The 17,033-nt window shown below is 36.0% G+C and overlaps 1 protein-coding gene across 1 annotated transcript; it reads left to right on the top strand.

Annotated features, from left to right (window-relative positions):
* Position 1: 1 nt before the first annotated feature.
* On the top strand, positions 2–16,472 carry LOC142339858 (palmitoyltransferase ZDHHC16-like). The gene is made up of 5 exons (XM_075390172.1): positions 2–622; positions 2,573–2,795; positions 6,756–6,982; positions 14,870–15,076; positions 16,138–16,472. The coding sequence occupies exons 1-5, from the start codon at positions 479–481 to the stop codon at positions 16,453–16,455; spliced, it is 1,119 nt and encodes a 372-aa protein (XP_075246287.1). The 5' UTR covers positions 2–478; the 3' UTR covers positions 16,456–16,472.
* The last annotated feature ends 561 nt before the right edge of the window (positions 16,473–17,033 follow it).

Here is a 17,033-nt window from a genome sequence, read left to right as displayed (position 1 = left end):
GATATGCATCTAATCTACATTTTGTTTCTCATTTTTGATGAGGTACTTAACAAATGACTGGTTGAAACATTATGTGCGAACGCAGATTAAGGATCAACCTTGTTGTAAATTGTAGCTCAAATAAAAGTAATTTGAAAACCGTTAGTAAAATTATGCCCCTGCGACTCTCGTCGGAGAGAATACGTATGACTTGAATCGCTTGTTATGTATCTGTAAATAGATTGTGTCGCCATTTCAGATCACGATGAACTGTTGCACAAGTTTAACAGCACAGCATTTCTAGCGTTATGTACTGAAAATGTGAAAATGGACGTTTTGCAGCACTGATGACGAGCCAACATAAACGGTGTGGTTTTTCTGCTCTTTGCTCGTGAAAAAAGCATAGTCTCGCTCTCTCTCTCTCTCTCTCTAAAGCAAACTGCGAAAGCAAAGCTAACTAATGGTTTAACGGTGCTGTTGTTAGTGGTAATTGTTGAAGATGCTGTTTTGTGTTTTCCAAAACGTGGCCTTCGAGCTCAAAAGTCTGTTCTACACAAGCTATTATACATACTACAATCCAGCGGACTGTTTCCTGGACCCTTTCTTCAACTTCTTTGGGAGAATCATTGGTGCACTGGGCTATGTTAGTAGACAGCAATTGAACTATTTGTAAAAAACGGCTGCTTTTATATAATTCGGTTCTTTTCTGTTTATCAGTGTATTATTAAATAGTTTCTTATTATATGCAAAGTGAGGGCGTGTAATTGCCTGGCGTATATGCGTTAGAACTCATCACCATATATTGTTGATGCGAGTTGTGCATAAATGCTTACGTGACCTGAAATGCAAACAAAACGTGTATATGTAAGTTGCTGTCATTGAGCTGCAGTGTCTGTCTGTCTCGGCGTTCTAATTCAAAACTGCTGCAGCCGGATATCTACTGAATTTTATTCTAAGGAACAGCAACCGCATTTAGTGACTTGTGCCACTTTACGCTGTGCATTATTTTCCAATTCGTTGTAAATGGGGCTGGGGGGGGGGGGGTAGGGGTTGAGCTAGAAAAGATTTCTAAAATGTAAAAGCCCTTATTAGATTAAGGTAATTACGTATTTGCGTCAAGGCGCTGCCTTTTGTGTATATAGGCCAAAGTATCCGTTTCATGCAATAGAAAAGATATCGTTGTCTTCATCAATTGAAGATATAACCGAAAATTTGACATTTATCATTAGCCTCCTACAAAGTGAACGAATTCTGAAGAAATTTGAAGTATAAAATTGTGGCAGCAGATCATTTAGGCGACGCTGTTTATTTTGCGGCAAGCGGTCAACAAGCTTTCTAGCTGTTGTGAAATATCTGAAACTAAGTTTAACAGTCTCAATAAGAGAGCGTAACGTTAATTGAGCTTTGCGGGAACGTATAATTTATTCATTTCAAAAGTTAACTAAACAATTGAAACTAATGGGAGAATAAATGCGAACCATAATTGTATGCATCTGTGATTCTCAGCATAGATAAACTAAACGATCTGTGAATGAAAAAGGGAAGATGTAATTGTGTGAGCCGGTATTGTTAAATTTTGAGGTTTTCTGTGGAAAAATATAACGAACTTAATAGGGTTGTGTGGTGATAAGTGAGCATTACGGAACTACATTAGAGTCTGCAAAGACGTGCGCTGTTCCGAGGAAGGTCTGGGATATGTAGCAAGCGTTTCGAGAAGAGATTGCCTGTAATTGGTTGGGTGTAAATAGAAACATAACCTCCCCCTGATCTCATAGGGCAGGTGAGGAACGGGTATTGGAAACTTGATTTGTCTGATGTCTGTGTAGTGAGGGGGGTAGGGTGGAAGGTGCGCCTAGCTGGAGTAGATTTAGTCAGATGTGCTCAGTGTTGTAGTTCAAAACAACACAACACGATCCAGACTACTCTGTCGACCACACACTTTTTCATATTCTTCAGTTTTGAATTGTAAATATACCAAGGGAACTTTCCTCCTTTGCTAACAATCTTAAGCGTTTACCTTTAACCACTGTTAGTCGCCAAATAATACCAATAATTGCGAATTGAGATGTACACGCCTTTTCTGATACTTTTGCGGATCTTTTTGGTATAATATTACGTATTTTTACTATTTTTGCGCCTATCTTTCATGATTGGTTTTATGGCAGTAATTGACAACCGGTAACAAAAATCCATCTCATCTTGTACCGGAGCGGGCAATTTATTATGACTAAAACAAGGGAGCTCTAAAGACCAAAAATACATATGGGGGGGGGGGGGGGGGGTGGGGTGCAAACAGACTGGTTATATAGGACGGGGGGGGGGGGGGGGGGGTGAAGGGATCTTCTCTGTTTTTGTTCGTGGACAAAAACAAATGATTCATTTTTGCAGTTAGCTTCAAAGGAATATTTTCCGTCATTGCCTCATGCTCACTGACGCATTCACAATTTACTTACGTTTAAGCAGACTTATTACTAATTGGATTCTGTCCGGTTTACACCACTAATGGGGAATGGAAAACGAACTGTATTTACGAATGTGGCAGGAGCAACGAATATTTGTCAATATTTGTTTACCATGTGCTTCAATGTTTCAGGCGTTTGTCACAATTGGAGTGACCCTTCTGTCATTGGAAGTTGGCCTCCACTACCTTATCTATCTGCCTCTGGTGCTACGAACTCTGGACCCTTTCCAAATTATATTCCACTTCCTCGTGGGCCACTGGATCCTGTCCAACATGACCTTCAACTACTACAAATGTCTCACCACCCGCCCCGGATCTCCCCCCAATGACTCTAGATCTGCCAAGCAGATCATAGGTGTAGCATGCTATTTGCTCTTTACGTGATTGAAGTGAGACGCAACAATCAATTATTTTAACCACATGTTATTGCTCGAAATTGCGGATCTATTCTGCCCCCCCCCCCCCCCACCCCAGTGTTTTTTATGGGGACAGTAGATCCGAAAATGCTATGAAAGAAAGTTTGAAGCAATTCTATAGTCTGTAGGAATGAAACCTTGTATCATATAGGCCGTACAGTGCTTATTCATTTATGCATTCACTTATTTAGAGCTTAATTTGAGTTATTTTCCTGTATTTTTTTCACATGTGAATTTGGTTTTTGCCTCAATCAAACCTATTCTAATTCAGTTGATCCTTAGCTCTAATTCTACCGCTGATCGGCGGTGTTTCACTTGGACAAATTCGAATCAAAAGTTCGTTGAACGCAGCTTTTATTGATTGAGTAATCTGAGTGACCAACAGCGAGCACCAATTCCTTTATTTGTTGCCATCATAACCCAAGCATAGGGAACTTGAGTTCCAACTCCCCATTTGCTCTGCTCTACTGCTACTCGTCCAAAAAATCCGATAGTTTTTATTGCCCGTAGGTTTTTTCAGAGGTTGACCAGAACTCCCCATTTGCTCTGTTCTACTGCTATTCGTCCAAAAAATCCGATAGTTTTTATTGCACGTAGGTTTGTTCAGAGGTTGACCAGAGCTGGCTGAGCCAGAAGAACTTGTCTATTTATCGCCACTCGGTTGTTCGAGTCACATTATATTTCAGCTGGTTTTCAGTTTTAATTGAAATTCATGTTTAGTAAATACAGAATTATAGAACTGAGTTTGTTTACTTTCAACAAGCTGCCGATTTGCTCTGAGAACTAAATCAGTTTCCTCACTCATTTTATATCAATTCGATATAAAACGCGATTTCTAGCATCTTTATTTTCAGTTAAAGTATCTCTAATTAAAACAGATTGGATTTCGTTTGTTCTTTGTGTTTTTTGTGAAAGTGTGTTTGTTTACTGTGAATATTTTTTTATCATAAATTGCTTAATTGAGTTTTAAAATGAGTTCTGCTTAGTGTAATTAGAGGGCTCAATAACAATTGATTTGCAATCTAAAGATTATTGGAGAAATATCTGTTGAGACTTTTATGGTCGCGGGAATTCGTTGGAGTCAACGTTGGCGGCGTAAGAAACAATTGTTTTTTTTTTGCATTTTTTTTGATGTGCTGGCATTTATTGTAAAATTTTCGTAAGACTGATTAGCTTCAGGTGTTATTTTCTCTTTAATTATACAACTATAGCCCCCAGATTGCCGGAAAATAGTCGGGATAGACCTCCCATGGAATTGAAACCAGCAAAGAAAAAGTAAAGAATTTGATAGCCTGTTAATATAAAATTTTACGGCCTAGATTGGGATTTTTAATGGCACGTCAGAGAAAACTTGTTCACAATGAAAATGAATTTTGGATGCTCAAGGTCAAAAGTGTTAAAGCACTAATGTTCGGGGCTCAGTTTAGTTGTATTTCTTTCTTTAGTAGATTAAGCTAAATTTTAAACTTCATCAAGTTAGAGCAGATGTCGTTTTTATGAGTGAGTCGAGTCCAAATTCTCTCACGTATTTTGCCTAGAAACTGACGCAAAAGTGAGCAACAAATGACGTTCCGCACACAAATTGAACCGTTTTAAGTGCACTGCATTGATATTCGTGGATGTAGCTAAAATGTGAGCTTCAAGTTTAAAGCAGAAGCTGTTTTTTGAGTGAGTTGAGTACAAACTTTTTCACGTATTTGCCTAAAACGTTACGCAAAAATGAATAACAAAGTTACGCACACAAGTTAAACTGCACCGCAGTTAAAGTAACAGAAAACGAAGAATTCAAATGGTCGAACCAATCATAGATGAAGACGACGGAAAAAGCACTATGCGATAAGCAATAGCCTCGGTATCGCGTCGTGGCCTTTAATTGCAAATAATTATTTTTTGATTGTTTGTTTTTCCTCTATGTATTGGGAAATTCCTATGCTGAAATGCCCGCGGAATATTTTTTTTTCAATTTCTCAGATTATCTGTACACTTTGTTTTGAGTGGGTTCAGGTGAAAGTTACTCTCCAAGAAAGAGACCAGGGGAAAACAATAGATGTCACTTCAGAGTATTTATTTTGATATCTTTTCGAGTTTTTTAGGTTTTGTATAATTTTTTTTACCATCATTGTACAGATCTTTTGAACAATTTAGTTATTACATTGATTAATTATAGGAGTATTTATTGGCCCCCTTTTGAGCCCTCCAATATGCAAAAAAAAGTTGATAAGTGGATCTGAATGTCTTTTGGGTTTGAATTTGGAAATAGTTTGATATCAATAGCCTGCACTAATTTTTCCAATTCGAAATAGTCGCACTTTTTTTTGATTTGTTGATGTCAATGAGGAGTCAGATTTTAGCAATGATTTTTTTTCACGCTGGAGTTGTAAAGGGAGCGAAAAAGTGAGTAGTTTTAATGCGTAAAATATTTTATGCGAACTGTTTTCAAAGTGGAGTGAGAACTTGGTCTGGATATTTGTTTCGTTTCTTGAGAGAACTTTTTTACGTGCGGGAATTTGATTTGTTTTCAGTGTTTTTCCCTTAATTATTAAGAAGAAATTTTACACGAGTTCACGAGTTTTTTCTCATTTTTGAATCAAATTGATATACGCGTTCTAATAGTGTTCAATGATTTTTGTTTTGAATCCCTCAGTTGGCAGCCAATTTTTTCTATAGCTTTAATTTTTTTATTTCAACAATAGTGCACTGTGTTTCGCCCGTATTTTGTTTCATTGTTTAGTCTCTTTATTGACATGTCCTGTTGAAATTGTAATGACACACATTTTTGCTTATTCAAAATTTTCTTTTATAACATTAACACCGTGCTTTAATAAGATATTGCACTTTTCCGTTTTAGTCATTTTTGGTATATCATCACTAAGTGTCTCTAAGGACATCTTCCATCGGATGTTTAACGAGGAATAAGTGAACCTATTTAACGTTTTCATTAGTACTTTAAGTTTATAAACATTACCTGGTTTTGTTGCTATTTTTGCCTTCTTGCTTTGGGTATTTTAATAAGGCAAAATTTAACCTATTCAATGTATGCAATTTGTGGTCTTTTTTATACTTTGGCACTGTGTTTTCAATAAAACATTGTTTTTTTGCTTAGTTTTGCCCTTATTTGTTGTCTTGTCACTTAGTCTCAATAATAATGGTGTTCAAGAGGCCTCAATTGCAACTAAATTTGATTTAGTTTTTTCAGTTTGCAGATGTGCTTAGACACCATGTGATTTCGAACATTTGCTGTATTTTTTTGAAATTATACCTTCGTTCGTATTTTGTCAATCTGGCTTTTAATGTAATCAAGAAAGTAATTTGTGTTAGTAACATGTTTAATGACTTTGATGTCTATAAAATGCAAGAACATTCTGTTCTTTTAAAATGATTTTATGATTTTTCTGCTGTCTTGTTTTTAATTTGTTTTAATTCTGTGGGTTGTTGGTCAGGAGTTGTCATGAATGTTTTTTTATTTCGCGACACAAAATCTGTTCCGCTTCACCTTATTTTGCCGCTGTTTCGACAATTTTGCGTGACTTTTGGCTTCGCTGTACTAGTTTTATTTTGCACTCGTTCAGTTTAAAATGTATTTAAACAGCAGTTGCTCAACAATGTAATCTATAGTGAACAGAGTCAAGTTAGGAACAAAATCAAAAAATAAATATTTAAGAATGAAGAAGAAGAGGAGCAACATTTTTGAGGAACTGCTGTAAAGACGAGAAGGATTGAAGATGATGGAGGATGTATTCAGTTTTAAGACTGGGCATCTTTTGTGATTTGTTGTTACAATTGATGGGTGACCATGATACAATGCTTTCTAAACGAAGATCTCTCATAAAATTAGTTTTACCTTGAGAAAAAATCACTAGAAAACTCGCGAACAATTTAACTTTTTCTCTTAATTTTAGGAGTGTGTAAGCGGTGTATTGGACCCAAACCACCCAGAGCACACCACTGTTCAGTGTGCAAGAGGTGTATTCTGAAAATGGACCATCACTGTCCATGGATCAACAACTGTGTTGGACACTTTAACCACAAGCACTTCTTCTCTCTACTCTGCTATCTCATTGTGGGTGCCCTATACGCTGTTGCAAATGCACATATATACTTCAACTTCCAGTTCAGATTCACAAAGGTCTGTTGACATAAGAATTGAAGATCTTTTGCCTCTTCACATCCTCTTAGTGACGCTTATGATCTCATTTATAGCAATTGAAATTGCTCTCATGCGGAATTTGAAGCAAACATTGCTGTCATACGTCTTTTTATTCAATACTTTTTTCTTGATTGTTTTTGAGTGGCTTATGCGTTAATTGACCGTTATCTTTTTTGTGTGATCTAAATTAGTCACTCTTTCACAATTTTAAGCAGCTGAACTCAATTGGTTACAATATACTATTAAAAGTCAAATCACAGGTGCGCCAGAAGTAAGTCGTTTGAGAGCAATTAGACCGGCAGTAGTAGTACGTTTTAGCATTTATTGCATATTTAACAGTCGAATGTATTTTAATCGTTTGGAACGAGATATTCATTTTCCAAAAAGTTGTTCGAAAAGGACTTCCTCACTCTCAAATCGACTTTTCCTTACTTTAACTCAGAGAAGGTCAAGTGAGTGTATATCACTCTAATTGACGTTTATTTCGGAGCAGCTAATAGAAGCAGCAATTAGTTATATAGACTCTTAGTCGAAACTTAACATCTCAGCCCTTAATGAAAAGAAAATTTTTTTTAGGTCTGTCTTGACTTTCTTATTGAGACTGCAGATCTACGAAGCTATCGCGGCTATTTTCTGACAATCTACCAGCTATGTTTTGAGATTATCTGTACACTTTGTTTTGAGTAGGTTCAGATGAGAAGTAGTCGCAAAGAAATAGATTTGGAAAACTTATTATTATCACTTCAGAGTATTTGTTTTTAATTGCTCTTGAACGAAGTTCATAGCAATTATTGTAAACGTGTGTGTCTTATTTTTATGCAAATTTTTTGCTTGACAATTTTGCGCTTTTCTTTTAAAACATTCTCTGACTCCTCAAGTGACTTTTTTACTCTTTCGTTTATCATTTATGAGTGATCTATTGCTCTCTCCGAAGTAAAGCTTGTTGCTAATATATAGTCGGTTGCAGTTTGGGAAAATAAGTGAGTCATAGCGCAATTGTTAGTGCGGGTGGCAATGGATCGGTCGGTCAAAGGTTCGAATCCTGTTTGGGGACAAGGTTTTTTTGCACCCATAAAGAAAAATTGATTTAGGCTACAGACCCTGAATTAAATTGCCTCGCCTGTCGTTCAAGATCAATTCTTCCGACATTTGTCGGTTTATGTTCGATATCTTTTCGAGGTTTTTCACATTTTGTAAAATTCTCTTTACCATCAATGTGAAGATCTGGAGAACAATTTAGTTATTGTATAGCCCAGCATTGTGTGTAAAAAGGAAATTAGTGGATCTGATTGCCTTTTGAGATTGAATCAGGGAAATAGTTTGGTGTCAATAGCCTTGGCTAATTTTTCAAAAAGATTTCACAAATTCATGGATATTTTAATGTCAATGAGTCAAATTTAAGAATTTTTGTTAACGCTGTCTTAGTAAAGGGTGCGCAAAAAGAGTAATTTTAATGCTTTGAATATTTTCGAACTGATTTTTTTTGTCTCTTGAGAGAATTTTTTTTGTGCGGCAATTTGACTGCTGTTTTCAGTGTTTTTACCTTGAGTCTTAACAAAAATTATTAACTTTTCTCATGTTTTCCCCACTTAGTCTCTCTTTTGACACATCCCATTGGCATTTAATGAGACATATTTGCGCCCGTTCGAAGTTTTCTGTTGATAATTTAGCACTGTTGTTAACTTAACTTCAACACTGCTGTATTAAAGCTTTATAAATTTCTTCAATTTTCCCGTTTCGGTTGTTTTTGTTATCTCATCACTGAGGACTCATCTCGTCAAACTAAGTAATTTGTGGTTTTTAAAGTTTTTGTTTTTGGATGTACATAGTAACGTGTTTAATGACTTTGATTTCAATACAATAAAAAAAATTAATTTTTTAGAATTGGGTTTTTCTGCTCTGATTTTTTTTGTGTCTCTTAGGTCATGTGCTTTACTGGCCATCAGGGGATATTTTGTAAAAAAGCTTTTTGTCTGGCTTCTATTTTTTTAAAAGTTTTGTGGGTCGTGTCTCTTAGGTCATTTTGACAATTTTGCGTGACATTTTTTTCGCAGAAACAGTTTTTTCTGTTCTTGTTTCAATCTCAATCGACGTCAGGGAGTCAATGGTGGCTGCTGTTTTTTGGGCACTCTGTCGTGTATTTTTGAGATTGAATCGGAAATTTTTAATAAAATTCGAGACTTGATTGCGGGGGTCAACAGCTACTCAATCACTTTAAATTGTCAACCCACCCATTGATAGTGGTGTTTTTCCTCAAAAGAAAGCTCACCTAAAGAGAGAGGGAATTTTTAAAGCTTCAGAATCGTTTATGTCCCACAATGAGCCGGGAGCACAAACAAATTTCATGCGATTCATCTGTTTTGAGCAAAATTTTTAAAAAAATATTTAAGAATGGAATGAAAAGGTAAAGATGAGAGGGATTGAAGATGATTAAGATTAGGGAGGAAGTAGTATTCAATACTAAGACTGGGCATATTTCGTAATTTGGCGTTCTAATTGATCAGTGACCATGATTCCATGCTTTCTCAACCAATATTTTTTTCTCAAAGTCAGTATTAGCTTTAGAAAAAATCAATCGAATACTCGGTAAGAATTTTGAGCAGCTGAACTCAATTGGTGGTATAGTACTCAAAGTCAAATCAAAGGTGCGACAAAATTAAGCAGTTAGAGAGCAATTTGACCAACGGTAGTGGGTTTCGTTGTAGCATTTATGGCATATGTAGCAGTCAAATGTATTTTAATAGTTTGGAAATTCCAATTTTTCGTAAAGTTTGGTTAACAGAGAATAATCAATTTTGTTAGCAGAATATACAAACCAGTATTTAGAGAAACAGCACGCATTACTTTTTCCATTGAGGCTTTCAAAAAGAAAAATAGAAATTGTTTGTACAGGAAAAAGAAAAAAATCTAAATTCATGGTCTTTCAGTCTCGCACGCTCTTAGTAATATATATTAGCGGCCGTCATTTTCTCAAAGGCTATTATGATAATTTCTAGTATGATGACGTATAATAGGAGTATCCGAAGGCAACTTATGCATTGGAGAAAACTATTTGTACTGTTTGAACCAAGAATATTCGGGCAGACAAAACCAAAAACTCTTCACAGCATTATAAAAGATGTTTGGCACAATTTGAAACACAAAGACACAGAAAAACCATACAAGACACTCCACAAATATTACACAAAAAACACCAACACCAAAAAAACTTGAAAATTTTTCTAGTTGTTTTCTTTAAAAACTAAATGTGGACTTTTTGAGGCAATTAGATTGGTAATTGTAATTGTGTCACTAAAGTTTGAAATGTATTTTTGTTAATAGCCGCCGTCAGCCTATCAAACGGCCATTATTTAAGCGATTTCTTTTTTTACAATTCAAAGAATTTGAATTGTGTTGGGCGCTGTCTTGTTTTTTTTTACAATTCAAAGTCAAATTGGAGTAGTGGTTTTGGTCACGCCGAAACCGGAAGTGGAGCGAAAAAGCGAGTGGTTTTGTGGTGTGAAATTTTTTTGCTTTAATTTCAAAGTAGAGTGAGACGAAGTTGTGTGAATAAGAAATTCGCTTTCTCGCTAGTTGTTTGTTGTTCGCATGCGGCAATTTCCCTTCGATTTTTACTGTTTTTTTTTTCGATTTTTTGATCTGATTTTTTTCTAAACTGTTTTACCATTCCAGTCATAGCTCATTCTAGGCCCGGCCTTTTTTTTTCGTTTAATCAAAGTTCTCATTTTCGCTGGTGCTTTTTTGTGCACATGCGGCATATTGACATTGATTTTTGTTTTTACTTTGTTTTTATCTGTTATATGTTTTTTTTTTTCAAAATTGTCTTCCCAATTCACTTATAAGCCGTTCGAGGTCTAGTTTTTTGTTTAGTCAATGGAAATTCTTTGAATTAAACGTCAGGATTTGCCCTGTTATGTTTTTTCAATTGGCTTTACCTTTTGATAACGTTTTTCGTTTTTACTTAAGTCACGGCACGGCTTCACGTTTGACTTCCGACTTACCTCACTCACAGTTTCAACTGAATTGTTTTTAAATCCATTTACTCAAGGAATTACGCAAGATATTGAATACAATCAAGGTCAAAAGAGCAAAATCAAAAGAAACGGGATAAACCGATAAAGCTCGGTCATTAAGAAGGTTTTCAAACTTCATTAGAGTGTTTGCTAGCTGACATTGGTATTAAGCTTATTAGCTTTCAGTTTAGAAGCTGAATTAAGTATGGTTTTAGAATCCAACCGAAACTGCACGTCGAATTAGGACACAAAAAAAAATGGTCAGACTATCTGTTCTTCTTTTTCTTTTTGTGTTTCAATCCCAATGTTCATCAAGTGCGTCAACGGCGGCTATTTTCCGTCAATCTGCTGGCTTTGTTAAAAAAATTTTTTAGAAAAATTTTGACATTTCAGTGGCATAATGATACATTTATTTTTGAAAAATTGAGCAGATCTGCCATCAATGAGATTTAAAAACAAACAGTTTGAGTTTTGGACTGTTTAAAGGCGCAATTGGTAGCAAATATTTAACAAATTTTCTAATTTTTTAATGATTGGTGACAGTTTTTGCCCTCTGCCTCTGCTTGCATTTATGATTTCAAAGAACCAACTCTTGCAGTCTAGCTCTTTCTCTTGCTCTCTATTACATATGAACACCACGAACTTTACACACATGCACACAAAACTACAAACAGCGACATAAAAAAAAACATTTTTAGATTTTTTTGTTATCTGGTCTTTACTCAAATTTCATGACCATTCGTCTAAGTTTTTATTTTTGGACAACTGGGTGATGACTCCATGAGGCAATTCTGTCGGTAATAGTAAATTATTGGACATAATTGAAGCTGGGATTTGTATCAAATATTAAAGATTTTTTTCATGATATCTGACAGTGTTTTGCACTCTGCATGTACTTTTATCTAAATTTAAATTATTTAACTCTCAGACTACCTCTCACTTTTACTCCATCTTTAGCACATACACAAGAATATCAAACACGTACATAAGTGCACACAAAAAGACACACACAGACACATTAATACAAACACAGTCACAAAAAAAACAATATTTTATTTTAAATTTTCTTTTTGGCATTTGATCTTTTTTCAAGATTCCTCAACGCTCTTCTCTGTCCTAACAGATTTTTTTGGAAAACTATGTGTGCACATCATGAGGCAATAGTGTCGCTAGTTGTAAATGTGACACTAAAATTGAATTATACATTTTTTGAGTTTTTAAAAAGTTGTGGTTTTTGATCTTTCGTGAGCATAATGGACCTTTTTTGTAAATATTGCTTGTCATCAAGATTTCAAAGAACACTTGTCTTGTATTGGACATATTTAAAGCGGCAATTTGTACCAATTGTTTTTTAAAAAATCCATATTTTCCTGGTTTTCGACAGTTTTTGCATTTTAGCCTCTAGTTGTAACCGCAGAAGGAACTAACTTCCTCACACTAACTCCCTCTTTCTTCTCGCTCAAGCACACTCACACGACAAACATTTCATACACGCACACACATAAAACAATACAAGCGAGCGGACACAAAAAGACACACCTCGCCTGCAAAAAAATGTTTTTAATGTCGTTTCTTTCTGGCGCCTGATCATCACTCAAGCTTCACCACAATTCATATAGGTCGTGATAGTTTTTTACGGAAATTTAAGTATTGACTGATTTAGGCAATTACATCGGTACTCCTAAAGTTGACACTACAATTTGAAATGAATATTCTGAAATTTTTCGAAACCTTTTGTCATTTAGGATGTTTTAGGAGCATAATTGGTATTTTTTTAAAGAAATTGCAACAGTATCACCAGATGATTTTAATTTAAAAATTATTTCGGAATAATTAAAACCGCAGTACAATTTCAAGTAATTTTTCTACTTTGTTAAACCAATTTTTGTTTTTTCACTCTGCTTAAACGAAAGTTAAAATTTGTTCCCCTTAAGAATCTCATTAATTAACGTTCAGGAACATTGATAATTAGTTTTTTTTCTTTTGGAGCCTTCACTATTTTAAGTAACAGTTTTAAAGAAATATGAAGTTTAAATAACTTTTTTTGAACTAAAATGAAAAAAATTCAATACATGAAAAACTTCGTTTTTCCTATAATGAGTGTCACAATAAAAGCACTTTAGTTTTTCGATTTACAGAAGCAACCAGGGGTTCCAAAAGATTCGACGAGCAATTTTATAATACCGAGAACGGAAAATTAAGTTTTTTATTTTTCATAAACCATAACATTTGTATTAAATTTTTCAACCTGGGTATCCATAAACTCTCTAGCTCTCAAAATCATCTGTATTTTTTTTGTCTGTATCTACTAGAGAAGATTTTATCGAACGTTCTGTTCTGATAAAATAAGGAATACAATAAAAGATTTCCATCTTTACTCTTCAGTAATGATTTTTCTTGATTTGATATTCATTTCTTGAATCTGTTTCTATTGGCTCCTAGGTTTTGGAAAAACTGAATTGGTTATTTCTTTGAAGTAAGAGTAATTAGTTGCAGAAAACAGATTCAGAATCTGTAATTTACAAAAAAAATACGTTTTCCTGCTTTCAGTTTTTGTTTTTGATGTCGATTTTTGCTATTTTGAGCTCTAAATTGCCTAAAGTCTTCGACTTTCCATAAAACGTTTTCGAGACACAGAAAAAACGTTTGACAATATTTTGTAAACAGCAGAATTTATAAAGATGTTTACAAATATCTTTTGAAACAAAATTTTGGGGAAAAACAATAATTGATTTTTTTTGGAAATTTTTTGTCAAACAATTGAAACTGTTAATTTTATTGTCTTCAAAATGCAAAGAGTTACTGGTGAAAAATGTCCATTTAACCTATCTAATTTCACTACAAATTTTTCTTAAATTACTACAACGATCTGTCCCCCATATAAGCCAGCCTCGCATATATATTTCCCATTTTGAAAAAAAGGAACAATAAAATTTGCTTTAGATGTTTTAACTTTCCCTATAAATATTTCGGATAAGTGGATTATAGTCTGGGGAGATCTGTAACCATAATCAACCTGCTTTAATGAACTTGAAAGTGTAAATTGAGCTTCGGCAATATGTTATTTTTGATAGCCCCCGACATTCGTCATATTCTACTTCGAGCTTCCTCTTCTCGAGTTACAGACCCAAAGAGTGACAACTGTGAGCAATGAACTCTGTCAGTTATCTGTCTCTTTTGTTAACTTTTCGAATCTATTCTGCCCCCCCCCCCCACCAGTGTTTTTATGCCCCCTGGTTAATTGCACGCTACTATGTATAAAAAAATAGCACGTGGGCCTTGGGGGGGGGGGGGGGAGGGGTAGGGGAGGGGAGGGGAGGGGAGGGGGAGGGGAGGGGGAGGGGAGGGAGGCGCTGGGAGGGGAGTATTGTAGCAAGTTTTCTGTTCACTCGTGCTCTTTACTGCTAGACTTTCAGCGATGTCTGCCGGCACTGGATAATATAAAATGACACTAATTTCGTTCTAAATTCGTTCTAAATTTCGTTCAAAATAATGTTCTAAATTCTAGGCAATATCTCATCCCTTTCTCTTCACCTGTACATTTTTCGAGCCCTGACTCTGTGCAAAGTAACGGGATTGTCTGTAATAAACGCTAACTATAGTGGGTGACGTATATAGACAATCTGAAAAGTTCATTCTATTCTACTACTTATTGATGTAGTATGTAATTTAAATGAGGCCTGTAGGTCACAGAATAAAGCCAATAATCACGAGCGTCGAAAACATCAGTCTAATGGGCTCAATTTATGGGGTTGCCTGATTTTTTTGTGGCCGATTTTACTTAGATCCATTATTGCGTCACTGAGGTTTGAATCGATAGACGACAGTTCTGATCGTACTTTTCTTTTAATAGGCACTGCGCATCTTTCGTCGGCGTGAACTCCTCTCACGGGACTGGTACCATTCGGCTATCTCTCTCCACTTTGGCCTGGCATTTGTCTCACTATTGCCAGTGGGCTTCCTCTTCCTCCAACAACTGAAACTGCTCATATTTGGAGAGACTGTCATCGAACAGTACACAAACATCAGAGAGAGGAAGCGCTGCAAAGAGAACAATATTGTGAGTATATGAGTATACTTCTTTTCTATAAGTTAATTTCGGATCTATCCCCCCCCCCCCCCCCCCCCCCCAGTGTTCTTACACCCAGTTACAGTTGTTATATGCCGCGTTACTATGTAAAAAAGAGCTCCTCCCGTAGGTTGGAGGCGTAAAAGTTATATGCCCATTAAGCGGGGGGGGGGGGCAGAATAGATCTGTTTATTGACTCTGGGTAGTAGTACTTGATGCTGTTATATAATAGTAATATTTGGCATTATTCATTATTTGAATGTTCTTTGATCAGGAATCGAAATAATAGTCATTTAAGAGAGAGCATCGTTTACTATTACTTTTCACTAGGCTGTCAAGTGGTGCCTCCGATGCAGCGATATAAGGGGGAGGGCTTGCATTAAGATCTGCGATGGATTTATTTAGTTTTGTAAGGGAGTACTGGTTATTCATAATTTCAGGGGGGAGTGTGGGTATTAAGATAGGCAACGGAATTATTTATTTTGTTATAGGGAGGGGGGTTATTGATAATCGTGGGAATGTTTTGTACTAACTTTTTTCAGAAAGACTAAACCGGGTTCTGCTTGAAGTCACTGAGAACTTGTGCCGTTTATCGAGAGCCGCGTAGCCATAATTTTGAAGAGACTTCTGCAGAGTCACGTAAACTTGCTTTAACCACGCAACTTTAAAATGACGAAAGTCGTCGGATCTTTTCTGTTTGCCCCCCCCCCCCCCCCCCCCTCCTTAGTGGGTGCATATTATTTTTCACCCCCCAAACGCACGTGCCATATATTTACATAATGGTTTCCTATTTAATGACACTTTTTCTGTTAGATGCTTAACGTACTGGGGGTTGGGGGGGGGGGGGGGGGGGCAAAGGGAAAAGACCCAGAAAGTCAACTTCTGGCTATGTATATATATAACAACTTCCGACATTTCAGCTTATTGTGCATTTTACAGCTTATTTTAATGAGAAGTAAGAGGAACTAAAACTTTAGTCACATCCAAACAGAACTGAATTGTCGAAGTTGTGTCACTCTTAACATTGCTTTAATTTGTGCTTGTTTGTTTAGACCTTTCGCAATATTTATGACTACGGATTCCGCCATAACATTCTCCTAATGTACGGGGTCTCTCTGACCGAGTACGAGAAAGACTGGTCATTTCTCAGGGTGTTTCTCTTGCCCAATAACCGACCGCCAATTGGAGACGGGCTGTCCTGGTTCCCGCCCGACTCGCCAATTGCTCGCAAACTCCACCAGCATCATCATAATCAGAACAGTCAGAAGTTTCATCGTGATCAGCTAACAAACAGTCACCAAAATGATGGGGTGTTCGCCGCTGATTCTTCAAATTCCAACTTTAACATTCGAGAAGTTATAGTAATGTAGCTTCACTAGAAAAGAAAGAAATAAAACTCAAAGAAATTTAAAAATGTATGTTTAATTGCGAATGAGAGCACATTTTTTACATACAATAACAGGGTGGAGTTACTTGAGTTACCTGAAGTTGTTTATTGCTCCCAAACAAAGTGTGAAGCAATTGTGGTTGTGTGTCTTGTTTATTGCCAATTTTTTGCTTGGCTGTTTTTGTCTTCGTGGGCGACTTTTACTTACTTGACTTTTTGCGTGATCTAAGCTGCTCTCTCTCATTCACAGGTGTAGGAGAGATTTTACTTGAACAGGTTACAAGAGAATCTAGCCCCGCCAGTCTTTCGAGAGCTTTTTCTTCCGATCTCAGTCCGTTATGTTCGCTGTTTGTTTTGACAATTGTCATAATCTGCCATATTGAGCTGATCTGACCATTATCTGAAACCGTCCGTAATTTCTTTTATATCTGATATCGAAAATTATCTCGGATTAAAAAAATCGCAAATTCAACTGGCAAAGTTCAATAAGGGCTAATAATCTATAGAAAACCTGAAAGGTCAAGCGTTCGCATTTTGATGGTACAAATTATCTTTTGTGTA

This window comes from Convolutriloba macropyga, chromosome 5 (genome assembly GCF_964194025.1).
Source record: "Convolutriloba macropyga chromosome 5, txConMacr16.3, whole genome shotgun sequence".
NCBI classification, from domain to species: Eukaryota; Metazoa; Xenacoelomorpha; order Acoela; family Convolutidae; genus Convolutriloba; species Convolutriloba macropyga.
Note: the sequence above shows the minus strand (reverse complement) of the source record. Positions and strands in the feature narration are given on the sequence as shown.

Coding starts and splice junctions, on each gene's coding strand:
- LOC142339858 (XM_075390172.1), top strand. CDS start 479: ATGCTGTTTTGTGTTTTCCAAAACGTGGCCTTCGAGCTCAAAAGTCTG. Junction 623..2,572: donor TCATTGGTGCACTGGGCTAT/GTTAGTAGACAG, acceptor TCAATGTTTCAG/GCGTTTGTCACAATTGGAGT. Junction 6,983..14,869: donor TCCAGTTCAGATTCACAAAG/GTCTGTTGACAT, acceptor TTCTTTTAATAG/GCACTGCGCATCTTTCGTCG.